The sequence below is a fragment of the Poecilia mexicana genome, unplaced genomic scaffold (genome assembly GCF_051168715.1).
Source record: "Poecilia mexicana isolate PSO_F unplaced genomic scaffold, ASM5116871v1 scaffold_14, whole genome shotgun sequence".
Lineage (NCBI taxonomy): Eukaryota > Metazoa > Chordata > Actinopteri > Cyprinodontiformes > Poeciliidae > Poecilia > Poecilia mexicana.
Genome location: NW_028263383.1, coordinates 1,997,501 through 2,019,486, shown reverse-complemented (window position 1 = coordinate 2,019,486; position 21,986 = coordinate 1,997,501). Strand labels below are relative to the sequence as shown.

General features: G+C 39.5%; 1 protein-coding gene across 2 annotated transcripts; it reads left to right on the top strand.

Annotated features, from left to right (window-relative positions):
- Window positions 1-247: 247 nt before the first annotated feature.
- On the top strand, window positions 248-12,200 carry cchcr1 (coiled-coil alpha-helical rod protein 1). Of its 2 annotated transcripts, XM_088012546.1 has the most exons (19): window positions 248-579; window positions 2,038-2,338; window positions 2,423-2,590; window positions 3,931-4,048; window positions 4,294-4,476; window positions 4,732-4,895; window positions 5,000-5,114; window positions 5,300-5,410; window positions 6,958-7,101; window positions 7,173-7,283; window positions 7,425-7,531; window positions 7,620-7,732; window positions 7,833-7,905; window positions 8,094-8,212; window positions 8,317-8,505; window positions 11,054-11,155; window positions 11,328-11,467; window positions 11,546-11,663; window positions 11,785-12,200. In XM_088012546.1, the coding sequence occupies exons 1-19, from the start codon at window positions 519-521 to the stop codon at window positions 11,916-11,918; spliced, it is 2,571 nt and encodes an 856-aa protein (XP_087868672.1). In that variant the 5' UTR covers window positions 248-518; the 3' UTR covers window positions 11,919-12,200. The 2 variants fall into 2 exon arrangements, with proteins under 2 accessions (XP_087868672.1, XP_087868674.1); XM_088012548.1 differs by lacking the exon at window positions 5,000-5,114 and having other exon boundaries at window positions 4,732-4,857.
- The last annotated feature ends 9,786 nt before the right edge of the window (window positions 12,201-21,986 follow it).

Below are 21,986 nucleotides of genomic sequence, written 5' to 3'. Positions count from 1 at the left end.
GTTTTGAGCTTTCTGGCTCCTGATGTTGCTAAGCTTTACGTAAACTTTTATATTTACCAAGGGCAAAATAAATATGCAAATATCTTAAGAGTGCCCGTAAAATAAGTCCAAACTGTGCTACCAGTACCTGTGAGAACCATGACAGTCAAGCACTTCAGCTACTGAGAGGCTAAAACCTGCGAGACAGTACTTAGGGAAAAGGAACACCCGAAGTTACTTCTGGGTTACTTCCTTCCACTTTCCCGTGATGCACTGCGCTTGTTGCTGAAGAAGCATTTGAACGTTGTTAAAATATTAAGACATGCAGCAAAACAAGCGTCCTCATGTCAAGTGTGTTTTGAGCGTGAAGTAAAGCTAAAGTTAAAATGTAATGCTAACGGTCACCTCTAGTATGCTATAACTCGTTACTACGGCAACGAGGACTGATGTAACACGACGGAGAGTAAAAACAGCAACATTCGTCCGAACAACTCCAACAGTGTCCCGTTTTCTGTAGGATTTTCAGTCTCCTGTTGCACATGGAAAACCAAATCTTCGGAAAGGAGAGGCTTATAGTGCCAAATGACTTCACGACACCAAGTATGTTCCGTACTTCATGTTAGATTAATCTCGGTTTAGCTTGTCCTACTAACTCCCAGGAGAAGGGTCCTATCTACCCTAGTTGTCTGTTTTTAATAGGTATCTCTTAAAAATATCATGTCACAGTCAGATTTTGTATCGTTTTGTTCATAAATTATTTAGCCTCGATAAAACCCACCCCATCCTTTAAAGTGCTTCAGTGCAAACATGCTTCTAGTGACATCACGTAAATGATAAGTCAATTGCTGTTATTTAAAAAGAATATATATATATATATATATATATATATATATATATATATATATATATATATATATATATATATATATATATATATTGTATGCATTCGTCCTTTAAAGATATTTATTTGTACTCCGAACAACAGCTGCTCTTTGAACCAAGTCTATGAACGGTATTTGGATTTCAGAAAATATAACAGCTTCGAAGGTTTTAAATTTAAAAATCTCAATTTAGTAGTATGGCCAGTTTTTTCAAGACTATGTCTTGAATAATATTTGTGTTAGTCTTAATTTTGTACATTTGCTCAATCATTGCTTCTGTATATCTGTTGATCTAGCTGTCAGTCTATTATTTTCTTGGCTGTTTTAAGCTTTGGCTTAGAAATGTGGCTTGTTTTACTCTGTGACAAAACTACAAGTCCCATGATGCATCACAATAATGCTGTTAATCTGCTTCTGAAACTGGCTTACTGTAACATTAGGCAGTTAAAATCAAAATGTTCCTCTGTTATTCCCTATCATTTGCTTAGTCGTAGGAAAGTATCCATTCAAGTATGTAGAAAGGTTTGAATTGAAAACGGAAATTTCAACATTGAATCCAGTTTTTTTTTTACCCTACCATATATTGTTAGTGTCAACGTTACATATCTGGGATCTAAAATAATTTAAGTCACACATAAAAGCAAACAATTGAGTTGACAAAGTTAGAGTTATCATGTTTAATTTTTCAAGTAAGCTAAATATAAATTATTAATTGACATAGGTTCATCTCTGTGTTTATATTTAACTCTTAAATTAATCTTTTTGCAGAAGCCCTTTACAGTAGAGCAGTTTGTGAAGAGAACAAGTTCAGACAGGAATTGGCAGATTTTATTGTCCAAAAAGTTATCATTTCAAGTCAAGCTGCTATAAAAACATTTTATCTGGTTAAATCATTCTACTAAGATATTTTTAGGAGTCCAATGTTTCGTACAGCTTCAATCCACTATGTTGATGCCCCTTAGGATGCCATCTACTGAAATCCACACAAAGCAAAATTAGCAGTTTTTTGTCCTGTGTACTCTTTGAAAACCCTATTGGTATATTCTGGTTAATTTGAGAGTATGAGACAGCATCTTGAACAGCTGTGGATTTTATCAGGTTTTGCTTTGAAACACAAGTGATGGTTCGTCCTGCTTGTTAATGCACGTCTATGTATACTTTGTGTAACTTAATTTAGGGAATATTCAGGAGGATCTTGTGCCTCCATCACATTTTGCATCGACTGTCCCATCGACTGAAGCTCAGAGAGCCTCAGGATCAACATCCCAACCACATCCTCCACACATGCGCTGGGTGAACCAAGCAATAACAGGAACACCACCAGGGGCTCCCAGCATTCTCAAACCATGGCTCGCCATCACACAGACCCAGCAGGAAACTTTTGAGATGAAGAAGGAAAATCAGAGAATCATGACGCTACAAGGAAACAGCAGAAGAGGAAGGATGTCTGCAGATCCCCTGTCAGATGTTAGAACTGGGTATTTCCATTGTGTTTCTTTGAAATATTGTCAGACATAAAATAAGCACAGGTGGGTTGGATGTTATACTCTCTTCTAATGCAGATCTAGAGAGAGGAGTGACCAGTGGTCTCGATGGGACTCAGAGTGGCTACGGGAGGCAGAGAAGCTCAAGGCTGAAGCTGAGAGGTCAAAGGGTCAAGTGGAGGCCCTAAAGGAGACATCAGAGAGGTACAGGGAAGAACTGAGAGACAAGGACATCACTTTGAGCAGGTATCCGAACAGTTCATGTTGTGCAATTAAACTTTGTCGTAGTTTAGTTTTACATTTGTTTGACTTTAGGGAGTGTCAAAAGTGCCACAATTCAATTAATAAATAAAGCAATAGATTCTTACGTTTCATAAATTGTTTATAAGTAAAAAGTAATTGCAAAATAGTGTGTCAAGTTTATATTAATTTAAATATTTATTTAAATTAATAGCTTGCAAATAGTATCCCTGGAAAATTAAATATTCCATGCAGCACGTGAAGAGTTCATTTAATCTGCCAGTCTTGCCCATTTAAAGTCAATGGGTGGGGCTAAAACTGTTCCAGTCAAGACGATTGATCGAAAGTGAGGTTGCTATGCCGTTTAACCAATTAGCTCCTCCGTATAGTAGTTAAAGTAGGTTTGTTGCGTGTAAAAAACTAAGTCGTACAAACTGAAATAATTATAAAATAACCTACTACCTTATTACACAGACCTGTTCTACTCCATGTTTACACAGTTAGCTGTTCAGCCATTCACAAAGCATCATGGTGCTGTGCAAAATGCCATGGTGGATCTAGTGCCAGCTTAGAGATGCAGCTCTTCCTCAGAGCCGCAGTTTCCAACCTTCCGAGGTTCCGCATCACAATGCAGTGACTCCCCCCATTCAGCTCCTTCAGACTAGCCAGCAGTAATTAGCAAACACCTGCTGGAACTGCACATCTGCTGAGCTAATTAGACAACCATTTCTCAGTGAAATGCTGGTTAAAAACTTTTTTAAAGGGTTAACAGAGGAGAGCTGTTGTGACTTCCTGAAGGCGGAGTTTCAGAAAAAGTAGGAGTTTCTTAAAGAGACAACCCCAATTTCAACGCCTCAAATTTCAAAGTCAAATCTTTTAAAAGTCGTGTGTATATATATATATATATATATATATATATATATATATATATATATATATATATATATATATATATATATATATATATATATATTACATTTTTTAACAACTGAATTTAACAGTTACTTGATTGTGGTATAAAATGACATTATGTGTCAGGAAAATACATTATTCTGCCTCTTTAATAAAATGGTCAATCATTGTGTTTACTTTTGACCAGCCAGTGTCTACACTTTTACGTACAGCTACAGTTGCATTCAAAATGGTATTTATTCCTCATTTTAATTACGTTTAATTAAATATTGATATATTCATTTATTCAAAATGTTATTTTAATTATTAATTGTAAAAATGATTATAATTATAGTCTCTTTTTTTGGGGATTGTGACATTTTTGAACTTCCACATTTATCAACTATGAGCCGTAAATACATATTTTCTTTTCAATCAACCTAATGTGGGAGCAGACAGAGGCAGGAGATGGAAATGATGCACGACGAACTGTCAAAGGCTAAGATTGAACTCGACCGACTCAGAGAGGCGCTCAGTCTCAGCAGTGAGCAGAAGGAGGAAATGAGCTTACAGGTAATGATGTTGACTGACAAAACATTTCATTTCGACACTCCAGCAGACAACAGCCACCGGAGAGTTACGCTCCTCTTGTAACACTCATCTTTGCAAGACACTCTGCTGCTTTAATACAGCTTTCAGTCTTACTAATAGCCTACGGTGACCTTTAATTTAGCAGGTTTTAAACATGATGAGACTCAGAAATTAAGGGTGTTTTTGTTGTTTTTGCTTTGTCGTTTGGGCTGAAACCTCTTTTGCAGGTTGAAAAACTGCAAATAGAGTCCAGTGAGCTAAGGAGAGACGCAGAGAGGAGTGAGGAGTTATCCAGGGAGCTCGCTCTTAAGGCCGAAATGAGCCGGTTGCTGGCCGAAGAGGAGGCCAAACAGCACGGTCTCAGACTGATGGAGCAAAGTGAAGAATTGAAGAAGAAACATGAACTGGAGGTATGACATTAATCTTCTTTTTTTGTTGTTGTTTAGGGAATATAAACAGTCGTAATCCTAAACTTTTTCATATCCAAATTGTAATTATCTTCCTTGTAGGCGAATGCTATGTGACTAACAAATGCTCATTAGGTGGCATCAGCTCAGCTGAGCTGAAACGGTGAAGCAAGTGGAGTGAAACCTTCACCTTAAGCTATTGCATCATTATTTGTTGGTGCCCTGAAATTCTCCATGTTTGCCTCTCTTTTTTCTCAGCTTCAGCAGTTGAATGTATCCCGTTGTGCAGAGCTGGGTGCAGCCAGAAAAGCAAACAGTGACCTACAGGACAGACTTCAGTCACTGACCGCTGAAGTGCTGCAGCTGAAAAGTGCTCTGGTGGAGGTATCTACAGAGAGAGACGGGCTGAGAGAACATTTAAGGTCCCACAATTAATTTAAAACTAAATGGAGCAAAGAATCCAAAGCGCTTTGTAGAGAGATTCCCTTGTTTTCCTCTTTGTCTGATAATGTTGCTTATATTTCAGCCAAATGGGACAAGCCTTTGAGACACAATCTGCAACACTGCACAGCCTCAGAAATTACATCGGCCAGCTCGCCCCCGAGAAAGGAGAGAGAGAGCGATTAAACGAAGCTGTTGAGGTGAAGAGAATCCAAGCAGTACTGATCGAATGAACCTCCGCAATGTTGCTGCGTGACGCTTTTATTTTCTCTTCTCACATTATTAAAAGAAGCAGTAACTAAGCAAGTGAAAACCTAATTTATGCAGCAACGCTTGTATCACAATAATCCGCAGCTTTTCTGTTCTAATCTTGTCTATTTTGCAGAGGCTGAGCAAAGAGAAAGCAGCTCTTGAGACGACCACAGAGCTTCTGACAGTCAGGCTTAACTCTGTGAATGAGATTCTCGCCCTCCAAGAAGAGGAGATAGTGAAAAGTGTGAGTGTTTTGTTTTTTTCTCCCCCTTCTGCACAGCAATGCAGGTCAGAAGCCTTTTAACTGAAGACTTTGAGCAGCATCTGCTGCATCTCTGTAGCCATCTGCAATGTTTTCAAAGAAAGTCTTACTAGAACATCCAGGTGTGAAGGAAAATGTTTTGGCACCCCTGGTAAAAAGGTTAAAGATAAACGTGTATTTTTTTGCAACAGCAAAATCTCCCCCTGACATTTCATTTGATTAAACTGATTTGGTTTACAATACGTCATGTTACAAGTGCCACAAATAGTTGTTCTTCTAAAAGTCCCCTTCAAGCTTAAAAAAAGATTCGAAAAGCCCTTTCTCTGTATTCTTCCACCTTGAAATATTATGCTAGCAATGCTTTTGTAATGAAACAAACAGAACAAAACCAACATCCTTTTTTTTTCTTTTTATTTGTTCATTTTATTTGTGTTTTAGATTTTTACCTGCTAAAAAAATATGCTCAAATGAAAAGTTTTCTAAAAATTTCTTGGTGCGGTTAAACTAGTGATATAAAAGATGAATTCATTTCCAGAGCTTTTCACACATCCTTATCGGGGGGGGGCACTAAATGTGGAGGGAGGCTAAATAAATCATCCACTTTCTCATTTTTCCATTGGAGGTCACAGAGGGTTTAAGTGGGAACGATGTTGGACAGAAACACAAAACCCCAATTCCCTCAGCTGACTTGAATGGCGCTGTAAAAATTATGTATATGTCGTCTTCAGCATTTTAACTTTTGAATGCCATCATTACAGGCAGTTAAGCTAAACATTGCTTTGAAAATTTCTTAATGCCTTAAAATTTTAAGTGTAAAGAGATTTTCATCTTCTAAAGAGGAAGTTGCTCTTCAGTGATGCGCTGTTGCATAAAAAAAGCACTGACCATAAGACTCAATTCCTGGAAACACGTGTCAGTGGATGGATTCAAACATCAGGGTTCCAGGAAAACCATTTGATTCGCCATTATCAGTGGCCATGCTATGCTGCTTAGCTTTCATGGCAGGCTATGTTGTGGCAGAGAGTCAGGGGGAGGGTCTGAGTTTTGCGTACATGAGGTTGATTAACATTTCTAAGACCCTCCTCCGGGCTCTGATTGGTTGTTTCTGAACAAGCGGTGTATTTCTGACGATGGCTGCTGGACCACAGAGAGGAGGCAGAGGAGCTGGATTTTTTTTTTTTTTTTTTTTTTTTTTTTTTTTTTTACAGATTATCTGTCAGGACATAGTGGCAGTTTAACCAATTTACTTACAGCCTTAAATGACCAAAGTTTAGCTTTAAACTGGTGGAAGTTCAAGGAACTACAGGTCTGTAGTCAAAGGGAAACAGTTAAATCAAATGTTAAGGTTACTTATACAACATTATAAATATATTTAAAGATGCTACATAAATCTGTGGAGAAGACAGTCGTTAAAACAAACTTCTTGAACTTCATAAATGTCTACCTTTGGAAATAATATTTAACGCTCTGAAATTATTGTATTTGCGTTGAGCTTCGGCTACAGTGACTGATGTTTGAGTTTCTTGCAGACCTCAGGAGATCCTCTGATGAAGAGTGGCTGCAGGGGCCTTCAGGTGCTTCATCTGTGGAGGGAGAAAGTATTCAAGCTGTGCGTCCAGCTTCGCTCAAAAAACATCGAGATACGAAGAGAGAAGGACAAACTTCTTTCAGAAGTACGTGAAACTTTCTCCGTCTAATCCAGAACGTTCGAACGGGGGATAACGGGAGTCGTTGCTCGTTTCAGGTGAGCTCCACGGAGCTGCAGCTCCAGCAGGAGCAGCACCGAGCGAGCGTGCTTCAGCACAGTCTGCATGACAGAACAGCTGAGCTGGACTTGGAGAGAGTGGAAAATGAGGTGAGAACGTGATTTACGTTGTTGCCTGAAAACCTGATGACACGCCACACATTTGGGTCTAGTTAGGAAATGAGAAAAGGTGTGTTCATCACGAGCGCGGTCAGCATCGTGATACGCAATGTTTGTTTTTTTTCATACTAGACATTAAAACAGAACCTCGCCACGGCTCACAAAGAAAACACAGAACTGAAGTCACAGAACATGAAGGTGGAGGCTGACAGTAAAACGCTGACAGAGGCTCTTCAGAGGTACAATGACATCATCGGCATTTCTCAAACGTTTTTATCAAACATGATTTTATTTTTTTTTTTAATGCAGCTAATTCCTGATTTTCAGGTTCAAACAGCAATTTGAAACCAAGCTGGCGGAAGTGGAAGCAGCTAAAGCGACGCTGAGCAGCTGTGCACAGAGACTTTGCTTTGCTAATAGGAGAGTGGAGATAATCCAAGGTAGCGATGCTACCGCTGCAGGCAGTTGTTGATTGTTATTAGCTCAATGTGGGTAGCATTTGTGTGGAAGAGAAAGTTCGTCACACTTTTTGCTTTGCAGGTTTGGTCATGAGGAGGACAGCGCTGAAGAAAGTAGAGCTAGCTTCCAAACATTTGGAACAGGATAACGACAGGTAGGATTTGAAATTTTAGGGGTTTTTTTTCTTGAATTTCATGGTTGTAAAGAATTGTGAAACATTTTTTGATGTTTTTTTTTTTTTTGCAAAGCAATGCATATAGAAAGTCACTTTCTCGCAGTGGTTCTTTTAGCCTAAAGTCTCTACCCCTTGTCTCGTCCATCTTGGTTCTTGTTGCCTGGCAGCATCAGTAACTTGAAGATCGAGCACAGATCAGTGTGCGAAGAGAGAGACAAACTCGCTCAAGAGCTCAGAAGAACCCCAGAGCTCATCGAGAAAGCCCTGGCCGACCTGAAACAACAATGTGAGACCCTTTTGATAAAATGTCATTTATAATTTACTGTGAATCCATGTTTAAGCTAATGAATGTGATTTTTTTTTTTTTTTTTTTTTAAACGTCCTTCACAGATGAGAGTAAAGTGAGGCAGCAGCAGCAGGACCGGGAACACAGCTGCACAGAGGTCAGGCTGGCTGAGGCTGCTAAGGAGCAGGCTGAGCAAAGCTTGCAGGAGATCCAGGCCCAGCTGGAGGAGAGCAACGCCGGTCTGGAGAGACTCCGCTGTGAACTGCTTCGCCAGCAAGAGCAAAGCGAGCATGGTGAGGCAGCGGCTATTTTAGGATCCTTCACTGCCCTTTTTTTTTTCTTTCTTTTTTCTCTCCCTTGTTTTTCCTCCTCTGGTCACACATGTTGACCCAGGTAATCAGGAGCTGTAGTGAAACAATTTGAGGGTTTGTGACAATCTTAAAAGCACACTGGATTCAAGAAGTCAGAAATAGTTAATTTAAATAGTTAATCAAAGAAAATGAACTGTTTTCTTTGTTAAGAAGCAGCTTAGAGTAGATGCTTCTTGTAAAACAGCTGTAATGATTTGGAAAATAAGAACCGGTCCCCTAAGCAAAAATAAATATCCACCAGTAAACATACACTTGAAAAAATGCATGTAAATGTGTCTTGTTTATAGATGCATAAAAAGGGTAAAATTGTCTTGTTCGTCGTGTTTTTTGTTTTAATTGGCCAAAACTTGCACTAAAAGGATTTTGTAGGGACTGTAGTATGCTTCCAGCAGAATATATATATGCATTAATTATTAATGAATTTAATAATTTATTCTTAATTAACCTAGTAAAATGTAACAAGTCATAATTTATACATATAGCCTATCAATTATGTAAGCCGTTATTACAGTTTTGTTTCTTAAACTGTAATAAAATATATTGATGGAAACACAATTAGTATCTTTGTAAAAACTATCCTCTCCCCATTTTATGCAGTTGTTCAAGAGCAACATTTTAAGTCATTTATAGGATGATAAATAAATGCTACATACAATATTTTATTACAATTTAGTCTTTTTAAGCAAAAAACATATATCTGAATATCACAGTCCCAACATCTCTGTCCTGTTTTCCACTTGATTCTGAGACAAAAAAAAAGTTTTTTATTGCTAAATTATCCAAAAATGCACAAAAACCTAAGTATCTTTAATACGGCCGTAAATGTACCGAAGCTACATGATCATACCACCTTTTAAATGTTTAGTTTCTCACTGGTTTATTTTGTACTTCAGAAGGTAGAAAGCATCAGAATCTTGTTTCTGAATAAGTAGGACTCTTGTGGATGAGGCGCAGATGTGCAGGCACGGCTGGATGACCGTTTGGCAGGCAGACATGTGATGACCCACACTGCCTTAAACAGTAACCTAATGCAGTTGTTGCCAAACCTTCCTTCAGAGGACGACCCAACAACACGCTACACTTAAGAACGTCATTATGACTGATTCTCTTGCACATAAACACAATAAAAGCCGCCTGGGACTTCAGAATGACAGAAAACCCGAGTGAAATTCGGGTGAGTCAATCTGGAATATGGAAATGAAAAATTTGTAGGAACCCAGCTTTTTTTTTTTTTTCAGCTATGATCAATCTAAATGAAACAATAATTATGTTTGATTGTTGACTGGGTAGCATCAGATTATGCTCTCAAATTCTGGTGCAGTTAAATCGGGTTGCTGAGTCGTACCAACTTATAAAGAGTCGGTCATTCTCCATTCACATGGCTGCGTGCTGCTTGTTAGCTCCGGCTAAACGTCACCACAAACATCTCTACATGCGACACACACTAGCGCACAGTTCTGACTCTCCCTCTGTCCCAAAACAACCAAATCCAAATGTAGGATGAACGTTCTCTCACTGTGTTGCACTGTTTTTGTTGCAAGCAAGTGGCACATACAGAGACTAAAGTTGGCGCTGCTGCTTTAGGTGCATTTTGCTTTAGTAATCACTTACATTCCTGGTTCTCTGAGGCCCTCTTCAGTTTCCACGTGGGGTTCTTTAAACAATCTTTCCTGCTCTTCTCTTTCCAGTACTTATTATTGTGGGGCCAGACCTGTAATGAGTTTGAATCATTTATTGGTGGCAGTCTCAGCTTGCCATTACAATTCACCTTTCAAACAGAATACGCATTAAAATACTTTGACTAATCCATTCTTTGCACGTTTATAAGGAGGCTGTAAAAACAGTTGTCATGGGGTCGCTGCTCTGATTTATGCTCTCACTGACAAATTTGTCCGTTTAAGTCAAAGGCCTGAAACGTGGCTGTAAGAGCGAAGACGCTCTTAGTAACTTTTCTAAAAGCTGAGTATAATTTTAAAAACCTAATTCTTCACTATTAAATACATTTTATGTTGCAGGTATTAAGGTTGACAACTTGACTAAATGGTGTAAGATTTGGCAATTGGTTGCACTGTATTTTATTTGGGGTGTCAGAGTTAGGAGGGTGGAATGCAAATGCACCCCACACTTTTCAGATTTTTTGCAATTTTTCTTTTCACAATTAAGCACTGCTTTGTGATGCTCTGTCATATTAGATTTCTTTTAAATGCGTGGGTGTTTGTGCTCTAAAGAAAAAATAATGACGGGGGCACAGACCCGAGAATCCATGCTGCACTCATAACACGGAAGCTGACATGAATAACAGATTTTAAGGGGAAGGGGAAAGGGAAGGCTGGAATCACAGGGAGTCAACTGGAGACATGCTTGCAACCACAAGCAGTTTGATTTATACATGAAACAGTGGTGCCTTTCTTTGACCTCTTTGCTGCGGTGCTTTGGGTTATGCTTTTTCTTATTATTTCTTCTCGTTCAGCCCTGCTGGAAAGAGTGTCCGAGGTCGAGAGCCGATGTGGAGAGAAACTGAGAGAGATGGAGGTCCAAGTTAATGTGGCCAGGAGAGAACACACCAAAGCAGGTATTGTACTCGGCCCCCAGTGCCGCCTGAAACCTCAACGAAGGAGAAGGAGGTTATATTTTTTAATGCAGGCTGCGATATAACGCGACTGGATCTGTTTGCGTAGTGCGTAGCGGCCTAATACACCAGCTTGTCCCTTTGGTTTATGAGATGTCTGCGTTGTCTGTTGCAGTTATGACTTTGCGGGAGTTTCAGCGAGAGGCAGCGAGGAGACGTGACGAGACGAGAGGAACCCGACATTTGGATGTTGACGAGCTTGAAACGTTTAATAAACAACCGAAGGAGATGGAGCAGAGCAACGACTCAGCTTCTGTAAGAAACAGAAAAATAAAAAAAAACATTTGAAATGTTTTTATTTTTGCTTCACCATATAAACTAACTTTGTTCCAGTTCAGGGTTATTGAAAGATGGCCGACAGGAGACTACAGGCACGGTCACACAACAGCTGGACAAAACTCTTCTCCTCACCTCAACCAAGAAAACCCCCCAGGAGCCCATCTACCTACAGGTATTAATAAATGTCCTAATCCTGAATGTGTCTGACAGGCACCTTTTCTTTTTTTTTTTGAAGTTCTGACATTTACACAGGTGCTTCCGGTCTGACCAGCAGCCTGTCTGTATCTTCACAGAGCGACTGCTGAGCTTTTTGGAGGAGCTCCATACGCTCAGTGCCGCCGTGGTAAACAGCTCAGAGGACTCTGCAGAGGAGGACGGACAGAGCGACGGCGGTGTGAAACCATCAGCAGACAGTCTGCACAAGTAATACCTGGAGATGAGTCACTGAAGAAGCCAAGGAGAAGGCGCATTGCATGTGTACAAAAAGGTGGGAAGTGGTGTTGATGCCTCTTAAAGCCGACTGGAGCAGGTGGACGAGCCAGACATCAGAAAACCTGTGCATAGGGATGCAACAGCCGAGGTGGGCTGGGACTGTGTAGATGTGTTTTGCTAAATTATAAATCTGTCAAAACATACTGGGTTTTTATCTACCGAATATATGTATTTAAATCCTTGTAGTTCCTTTTTCAATAAAACTACGTAAAGTATAGTTTGCGATAGAGTTTTTCTTTGAGAGTTTCCAAATAATCTAAGCGATCTTACTGTCGAAGGTAACTGTCAGAGCAAGGGCATCAAAAGGTGAATAGCCTCATCACACTGCTACCATAAGACAGACATCAATAATTGGAAAAAGTAAGTAACACTGAATGTTTTCCCATAATTTATTCTAAAGAGAAGTCTTCCAAATTAAAACATGGAAGTCTGATAGCTATGCTGAAGGAGAAGCAGGGATTTCAGGTTCAGGTTGAGTTCCACACGTGACAACAGCTACGTATATTCTCCATGTCTGGTCTAAGAAGTTGGGTTGAAATAGAGAATCCTTTTCTTCCAAAGAAAATATCCACCTCTGGCTGAAGTTCCCCAAAAGCTTTTGGGGGATGGTGGAGAACTTTTGCTCGGAAGCATTGGCGATACGGTCATTCCGTTACATGGGATGCAAAAGAAGGCAATTATTAAATTGAATCAGAAAGGAATGATTTGTCTTCATCTCATATTTACACATCAGAAAAAATGTGTGTGAATTTTTTTGGCATTACTATGCAAGTCTCTTGCAACATCTGGCTGGTTTCGTTATTGCCCTGTCTTTGCTGTTTTACGTCAAACCTGGAGTCTAGACTGCGTATAAATGAAACGGCACCTTCTTCCACATGTTTGCTGTGTCCCCTACATCGTGGTTGGAGGCAAACTGTACTTTGGACGTCTTATGGCTTTCTTAAAGGCTAGATTCATGGTCTGCATGTCTAAGTGTCTTGTTAAAGGATTCGCCTTCCTGGTTTGTGGGTCTCTGAAGCCGCTCTACATTTATCATGGTTCTTTTTGGTGTTTCTCTGATTGTTGTTCACCTTTTCTGATCTGTCAGTTTAGATTAGTAGCTCCGTGTTTGAAGCCTGGGACATTTTAAAACCTGATCTCACATTAAATGCCTTTTTCTTTCTCCCTGACCTGCCTTGTGTTGTCCCTTGGTCTTCATCAGTGGCGGCTCTAGGGGGTGCTACAGCTCACCTTAGATCTGACGTGGCACCCCCTAATAAACAGTCAATTATAAATGAATTAAAAACGAAAAGGAAAGGACAATGGGAAACTGATGAGTCTTTGTATTTCACATCCTCTAAAAAGGCTGGTATTTTGTATTTTCAAGGCACAGTGTGATTTTATAGCACAATTAATCAACTTTTAAAAATGCTGGACTTATCAAACATGAAGAGATTTGGCGCCTTCAAATCGCGCCTCTGTCTCTTTAAGAAGCTCCTGCTCTTTCCGACATTCTGCCTTCAGCACATCATCACCACAATGTTTGTCCATTAAGCCATTAGCAACCTGTTCTTAGAAGAAGTAGCTCCTATGATGAGCTCAGCAGGCTTTCAGTTCCTCCAGGTGTTTGCTTATTGCTGCTGCCGCTAGTCTGGAGGAGCTGAAGGTGTGGAAAGGGGGATGCCAGAAAGAAAATCAAAGCAGCACTCCTGTTATGTTTTAGATGAAGAAATAGCATTATAACATGATATAAAGCTAAAAATAAACAAACTTGATTTTAAATATAATCCCCTCAGCTCCCTTTCTAACCAGTGTATGGAAGAGCTGGACTGCTTGGTAACATACTGGCAGAAAGACCGATTCTGCAAAAACATCCATCATGTCTGTTTGAGACTCAAAGGAGAGGTTTCAGAAAAAAGTTGCCAAAACACGCACGCTGCTCATGTTGCATCACTATGTAGTCAGCGAGGAGAACTAGGAGGCAGAGTTCCTCCAAGTTACCAAGATGCTGCAAAGCAAATAAGTGCCTGGATGGTACCATCAACAAGACTCAGACGTTGTTGAAAAAAAAAAAAAAAGGTGCATTTTTAGACTTCCGTAAGCTTATATCTGTGTGCTTGACACTTCCAGTTCATCAGTGAGCTGTGAACACAGATTCCCTTGGGGAGAAAAAAAGCTACCTCAGGGACAGCGTGACCACTGACCTTTGAAAAAATCTCCAGGATCCTGGTTCGAGACTGAATGTTAATGCTTTGCCCCCTCTACCACAACTGAAGGCTTATTTTTCTTCTGGAACTAAGTGAAGAAATGCCCTCTCTGCCACGGGTCATCGAGTTTTGGCGTTACAGAAAGTCCCACCAAGTCCTTCACAGACAAACAGTTACGTCCAACTTTAACTGGACTTTGAAAGTCGGCGTACTGCAGACATTATTCCCTAATCTGCGTTTTTGAGTGTTTGTACAGATTTTGTACATTTATGTACAGCCTTTCTCCTGACCATTCGTAGCAGATTTGGACGATTTGTGAACATTTTCTAGGGAAACATATTGCCGAAAGGTGTAATGTGTGTGTATGTGTGTGTGAATAGAGTGTGTGTACACTCTATTCAAAATTCTTTAATACAGAGCAGTCATGCGGAATGATGATGATAAACTTCATGATAAACCAGGTAATTGTGCTATTTGTCATGTTGTCATGGGTTCTGGTAAATTTCTCAGTAGTTCAAAGTTTCAGGCCTCAGGTAAAGCCCGCTAATGGAGATCCCGGTGAGAGTGAGCGCACTAATAAACTCCTGACTCTTCTTCTCTGAGATAATTTGCTGGGACACTTATTACTTCAGGTGGTGATTCATCATTTCAAGCAGCGCACAAACGCATCACATGCAATAGTTTGGAAGAATAATCTGGTTTGAGAAACTTTGTCCTGCTCACTTTTGACTTGCAAGATCAGAGAGATGTAAGAGAAAACAGTGAAGCAATTTTAGTCTAAACCTGTGCCAGATTATGCATAATTTATTGTCACCAAAATTAATATTTAACCTTTGCTTGTCGGGGTAATACTGTGGCTTGTATTTAAAATCTCATCTTGCGAGCAGCGGTGTACCATACATGTTAGGCAGCGTCATAAATATCCCAGTAAGATTAATAATTCCGTGTCATGTTAGCAGCTGCTCCTGCAGAGACGCTTCAACCACGCCGTCTGTCCTGTTATGCATCTCAAATCCACCAGAGGGCAGTCTCGTCAAAACTGTCAGCATCGAAAACAGTACAGCGGTCTAAGCCTGTTTGAAGAGAGGATTCTGGATATTATTGAAATTCAATCTGAATTCCAGTAGGACCAGTATGTTTTTACTGGTTGCTATTCTTGCCTGCAGCTCAACTAAAGCTTTATAACTTCAAGGCTTTTATGTCTGCAAATCCATTATTGAGGTCCTTTTTTTCCCTCTCTCTCTTTGAAGTGTCAACTTAATTTAGCCTGCTTCTGGTTTTCTGTTAAAACTTTTTCATTTAGTTTTTCAGCTATATAACAACATTATAGTGGTATAAGCGACCCCTTTTCAAAGTCATGTTAAAATTAAAAGATTTTAACAAAAGGCCGCGTAAAAGTAATTAAACCTCTAATTATTTCACGTTTGTTACATTGCAACCACAAACTTTAAAGTTGAGATTTTTATGGAACAAACTAGCTTAAAGTAGCAAATAATAGGGGAGAAGAAGAAAAATATACTGAATTCTTGTGTTGTTTTTTTTTGGTACGATGGCAGACGTGAAGAGAGGCATTTGTATTTGCATCGGTTTCAACTTTTCTCTTGCAAGTGTGTTCAGAGCGATGAGCAGCGTCACTGCTGGTTGTCTTGGCAACAGATTTCTGAACCTCCTCCGGAGGCGCAATGAGACACTTTTCTGATTAATGCTCTCCTTCTCCATGCTGTCAGTTTTATTTCGGTAAGTTTTCAGATGTAACACACTCTTTCAGTTTTGCAATGATGGGTTTTACGATGGTCAGAGCTTCAGATATTTATGACCTAACTTTAAACTTCTTTAAAACTTTCTCCCTGATCTGCCTGCTGTGTTCCTTGAACTTCCTGCTGGTGCTGTCTAATATTTTATAGTCAACTTCTGAAGCCTTCACGGAACAACTGGGTTTACACTGAGGTTAAATTAGGTCTAGTTGAACTCATTTAGTAATTAGCTAACTTCTGAAGATAATTGGCGCCGTTAGATTCAAGGAATGCAAATGTTTGCCAAAGATTTTGTTTACAAACAAATAGGAAAATCATGTTTATTATGGAATCATGTTACAATCAAGTTGATTTTATTTTATCTTTTTGTTCAAACTCTGCATCTGAGTGGGACAAAAACGAACGTTGCATGAAGCAGCCTGGAGAAACGCATTAATAAGCCTTTAGAGAGAGCAGGGAAGAGACGGGGGCAGTGCATCATGTTTGGGGAAACTCATAAATACTTTATTAGCATTTCAGTCCACTGGGGAAAATTAGATTGTAAAGGTAATAAAGTAAAGACAAATTTTGTTAGTGATTTAGGTGTGAAGAAATTACTCCAAGGAGCCCAAAAGAGAAAAGTCCAACGAAGTGATGGAGAACTTGCAGACGTGTTCCCTCTGGCGTTAAACAAACCAGCTGTGTAATTCCTGCTTGACTGACTAATGTTGGTATCAAACGATTGGAAAGCGCTGTGCTGTCTGCAGTGGTGTTTGCTTCTGCAATCACCAGTGTAAAATCAGGACATGTGTTATCAACACCCAGGAGGAGATTTTACTATCAGTCACATAAATCACATTATATTTCCTGTAAAAAAAAAAATAAATAAAAATTGTATTTCTGCTGCACAAACAACTATCTTGCTATGTGAAACGTTAACGATCACCAGCTACCTTAAAATCTATGGAGATCATATTGAAAACATTTAGGCCAGATGTCCCACAGACAATGTTGATTTAATTTTCTGTTCATACACATGAGTGTCAGTCTTTTGGATTTATTCCTTGTGATTTTCACTTTTACCTTTCAGGGCTTCTCATCAGAAATCGAATGTTTCCCGTAACGCTGGCTACTTTACCCAAAGTCGCGCTTGGAGCTTTAATTTTAGCGAAAGCCAGAAATGACACCACCTGCGATCCATTTTGTCACACTTTGTCAAAAATCCCCAAAGCAGACTCCTCTTGGGGGCAGTCCTCATTTAAGTCTGGCAAGCCTTTAAATGAGCTGTTTTTCCCTTTTACCACCGCAAGCTCTTGTAGATGTTGGAATTAAAATCTTATTGTGTTTTCTAAATTTTATTTCATACTTCTCCTACAGCTGAAACAGAATTATTTGCCTGCACTGTATAAAAACAGACACACAGCATTTTTATTCTCCCTGTTTTTAATGTTGAATGAGATTAAATCTTTACTGTGTCAGGCTGGTTGGGAATATGAAAACAATAAATGCCAAAATAATGAGATGTAAAATAATAATAATAATAATACAAAAGTTTCTACACATGTATAAGTTTACAAACATTAAAGTTCATCTGCATTTAGCAATTTGGGAAATCCCAAGTTGAAAATGTGATGGGTTTGTAAAATGTTTTTGTTTTTTTTTACATCCATGCTGCCTCCTTGGAAAACATTTACAGCATAAGCTAATACACAAGGTAGATAAACGTGTATCTGCTTCACCCTTTTTGTGCAATTTCCAGATGACTATATGTGTTTAAATACTGGAAGTTAAAACACCATGGAAATGTGCAGCCTTCAGGAAATAGACATGTCCCAGAGTTGGATGTGTTTGTTGTTAAGAAAGTGTCGTTATTCACGACGAATGAGGCTCTGCACAGATTAGGAGTGAGTACAGATTAGCCACTCAGACAGGAGGAAGCCACTGTTCCAACAGCAACATTACAGCCTGAAAGAGGATTTTTTTTTCAGGGGGGAAAATATTGAGGAGACATTTTAAGTCATTAGCTAAGAAGTTAAAACTGGACTACAAAACGGTCTTCCAAATGGACAACAACCAAGATTACTTAGTTGAATCGGTTACAAAGTGTCTTAAGGACAAAGTTAATGTTTGCCCATCACAAAGCATCAGCCCCAAAGAAAATGTTTAGACAGGGGAGAGAAGGCATGTGTGAGTGAAAAAGCCTGTAAACTTAATTCAGTTTAAATATCAGTCAGAGACAAAATGCAGTTTTTAAATGAAGGCGTTTATTATGAAAGGAGAAAAATCCAAACCCACAAGGCCCTGTGCGACAAAGTAAAGGCCCCTCGGATCACACCAGAGTTCAGAGTTCACTGCTTCTACTGGACAAACATGCAAAAAACCAAGCAGAAAGTCAGTAAAGGCTTAAAACACTTTTTCACACCGCTGTGTTTAATTTAAAAGCATCTGATCTTATTTGCTGCTTATTATCCATCTGCGATTTGCAAGCTGAGCCACAGATTTCTGATTTGATTTTTTTTTTTTTTTTTAGCTCTGCCGAAGTGTCGCTGGTAATCCAAAATATCTTGTGAAGTTCTGCCGGACCTCGGGGTCGTGGCAAACCGAGCTGATGCGATCCAGCGAGTCAGGGCCGCAGACCACCAGAGCTGCGTGCTGCATGAGATCCTCGGTGGATGCTTTGTGTGCTGCCGTGGAAGGCTGTGCTGCGGGGCAGAACAGCAGCCTCAGTGGCTGTGTGAGAAAAGGCCGCCAAGGAGTCCTATTTATAGACACAGCCAGGCAATGTGGGGCATTGTTTCAGGCATTTACAGTAAGGAGAACTGTCCAATCTCAAGTCACTACAAAGGTTTATAATACCGCTCCCTTCCTGGGGTTGTTTGACTTTTAATTATTTAGCTGGTTATTTATTTTTGCCGCTGCTGTGTTGGTTTGCTGCAGGCAAGTCTGCAGATGTCTGAGCTTCAACCCTGTTAAGAGGCTGAACTGAAGGACTATGACTAAGCTTCATTTGTTTATAACACAATAATAGCCCATTTATTTATTTATTTTTTTATCTCATTATGTCACCTGCCTATCTGGGCTTAAAAACAGAGACGTGTTTGCTCTGATCAGGAAAATAGTCCAAATCAACATCTGGCATGTTCCGTACAAAACTCTCAGTGTAAAATTTAATATTGGGAGTAAAACCAATCTGGGTTTAACAGCAGGACGCAAACTTTTACATCCAACCCAAACCTGCACAAGAAATCAGGGTTTGAGGTGAGTGTAAAAATAATGCTTCTTTTTAAACGTGAGACCTAAGACATATTTCAATCAAATGTATCCGGCGCGTTAAAATGGGAATGCTGTACAATTGAATCTTAGCAATCAAATCCCACCTCCTGCCGGGCTTCATGAGCCTTGAAGATAATAAAGAGGAAGAGAGATTAGTACACTGATAACAGAAAATGTCATTTTATATTTTGGTACCTAAGCAATTTCTCTTGTGGTTCTGTCAATTTGTTATATAATATCCTTCATCTGTATCTCTTTTTCACCACTTAGTTCTCTCTATGTCTCAAATAAGGCTTTAAAGTGCAGCTGCAGATGCTGACAGATTTATTCCTCTTAAAATTACTCCAAATCTTTTTTTCTTTTTTTTTTTCAAAGTATCTGTTTTTTATTAAGCTGCTATTTTGTCTTCTGAAGCCACTTACAGCTTGGAGTGTTATTGCCATTTTCAGTGGCGCATTATTACTTTTTATTATTATTATTATTATTATAACAGACATAGTTTACCGCACACTGAACCGAGGTGATGTGGAGGATCGTCTCCACCATCTGCACACAATATCTGTCAGCATTAGATTTGAAGAAATGAGCTCTGCTATAACAGGCGACTGTGATTCACTCTTGCGCAGGAAAAACGTGGCCGTAGGCTCCCCTTCGCATATCCTGCTGTTTGTTGTAGTAATGCAGCAAAAGGATGCATGAGATGAAATAGGAACGCATCACGGCGGCGGGTCAAGGACTTACCGGCAGAAATGGTTTGCTTTGTGTTTTCCAGAACAGTCGTTGTTGTTGTAGATGATTATAACAGCGCTTGCAATCAGCTTTTCAGAAGATAAGATTAGTGTTTGTGAATGCACAGAGATGTGCGAAGAAACTTTGAGATGATCTGTGCGGTTCTCAAAGGAATACAAATCTAACATGCTCCTGTTTTTTTTTTTTTTTTGAAGGGGGCAAAAGGGAGATTGCTTCAACAAGGCTGTTTGTGTGCATTTATGGGGAAGGATGATGCCTCCTTTTTCCTTCCATCAACTGGCAATCAAACAAAGAAAGGTTAAGAAAACTCAACAGGCTTTTTTTATTTATCAGTGGCTAAGTCCATAACAAAAAGATTTGTCTGCTGGATTTGACCTGAAAGTACAGTTTGTCTTTTTTTTGGACATGAATTCTTCTTGTTAAATCACAACACAAAAGAATGTTACAAAAGATATGCTATCGTGTCTTTTAAAAACAAATTCAGAAATTTTTTAAAATTATTTTTAAAAAATAATAATTTTTCTGAGCCAGAAAGAAATCTCAGAGACGTCAGGCAAAGCTCTTTGTTTCAGACGGATAGATGTAAAGGCGGGGTTTTAAAATAGATGACACGGCTTTCCACCCAGGGCTCTATTTCATAACGGAGCAGCATGAAGGTTAAAATAAGTTTTCTATTGCTTATTTTTATGTCCGGTGAATGAAGAGAGGCCACTTCTGGTTCATAAAGTTTAATTCTGCACATGAATTAATATGCCGGTGTTAACACAATAACCACTGAAAGAAAATATGACCAAACGTTGGGGCTGAAGATGTGCAGGTTGTTATCTAAGACACAGGCTGTTCCAGCAGTTCATTTCTGGATACACCGAAGCACAGATTCATGTGCTTTAGCCACTGGGGGTTATTGATTTTCAGACAGTCGCTGAAATTTCAGACAGACGGTATACCGTCATCGAGGTGAAAAAGAGATGCAGCTTCAGTGAGACCATGTTTCTGTGAATTCTGACTAACTCCAAACCTGCACAATACACTTGTCCTTACTCATCCTGATTCTCTGAAACTCTGCAACCAAACTCTGTACAAAATGTCCTTACACACCCTTACATCTGCACTATTAAGGTCTCATACAATAACATTTTTCACAATTGATTCTAAACTAATTAAAAGTCAGTGATTGGACTTTTTTTGATGACTTAGTCAAATCGTATCCGATGTGTTTGACTGCAGACGGGCGATCTCTGAAAACTAATTCTCACACTGGATGTGCCTGTATTTAGGCCATTTTGCTCCCTTAGGCTTACAACTTGTGTGCATAATTCCGAGGGTTATAACAAGCAGTTGCTATTTATAAAATAAGGTTACCACTTTCAGAAACGGATGTATTGGCGCTGGCGAGTCATTGAACGTGTCAGCCCTGCACTGACTGCTTCCGCGTCGCACGGCGGACACGCTCAACTTCCAGCGACGGAAAAGAGTCGGCGTATTTATTTACGTTGCGCAGATCTGTAGCAGGGAGACTGCAGCTTGGCGAGTAGGAAAGCTCCACTTTTGAGGTTTATTTGATGTGCAGATGATTCTAGTGAGTGCATGCTTCGCATGGGCCTCATTTACACAATGGGTTTACATTTCTGCAGCTCATTTATCAAATTACATCAGCCTCCTGCAGTGAGTAAGCAATACTAGAGTGGATAAAACAATTTAACTTTCCATATCATTAGGGAGATAAATGCTCACCCCAGTGGAAGTTCAGCTGGAGGAATCTAATAAGGGTGTTTCAGCGTAAAGTCATTTCTCATCACGCTGCAGCATCATAATGTGTTTTAAGTCATAAAGTGCGATAAGACATGAAGAGCAACAGCTGAACAGCAAACGGTGAAAATTCACATTTGATGTAAATGTCTCACCAAGTGGGACATGTGGGTACGGGAAGTCAAGCAGCCCAAAAATGTAATAACTGTTTGATTTTAGGGTCATGCTAGAGGTGTGATATCTCTGTTCCATGTGTAGTTTCAAAACTAAACTGAACTAAAAGGGATATAAAAAAAATCTCAATTTTTGGAG

What these genes read in the sequence shown, in the direction of transcription:
- cchcr1 (XM_088012546.1), top strand. Translation starts at nt 519, where the DNA reads ATGGAAAACCAAATCTTCGGAAAGGAGAGGCTTATAGTGCCAAATGAC. An exon ending in AGGAGGAAATGAGCTTACAG is followed by an intron (nt 4,049 to 4,293) that starts GTAATGATGTTG and finishes CCTCTTTTGCAG; the next exon opens with GTTGAAAAACTGCAAATAGA. An exon ending in GATTAAACGAAGCTGTTGAG is followed by an intron (nt 5,115 to 5,299) that starts GTGAAGAGAATC and finishes TCTATTTTGCAG; the next exon opens with AGGCTGAGCAAAGAGAAAGC.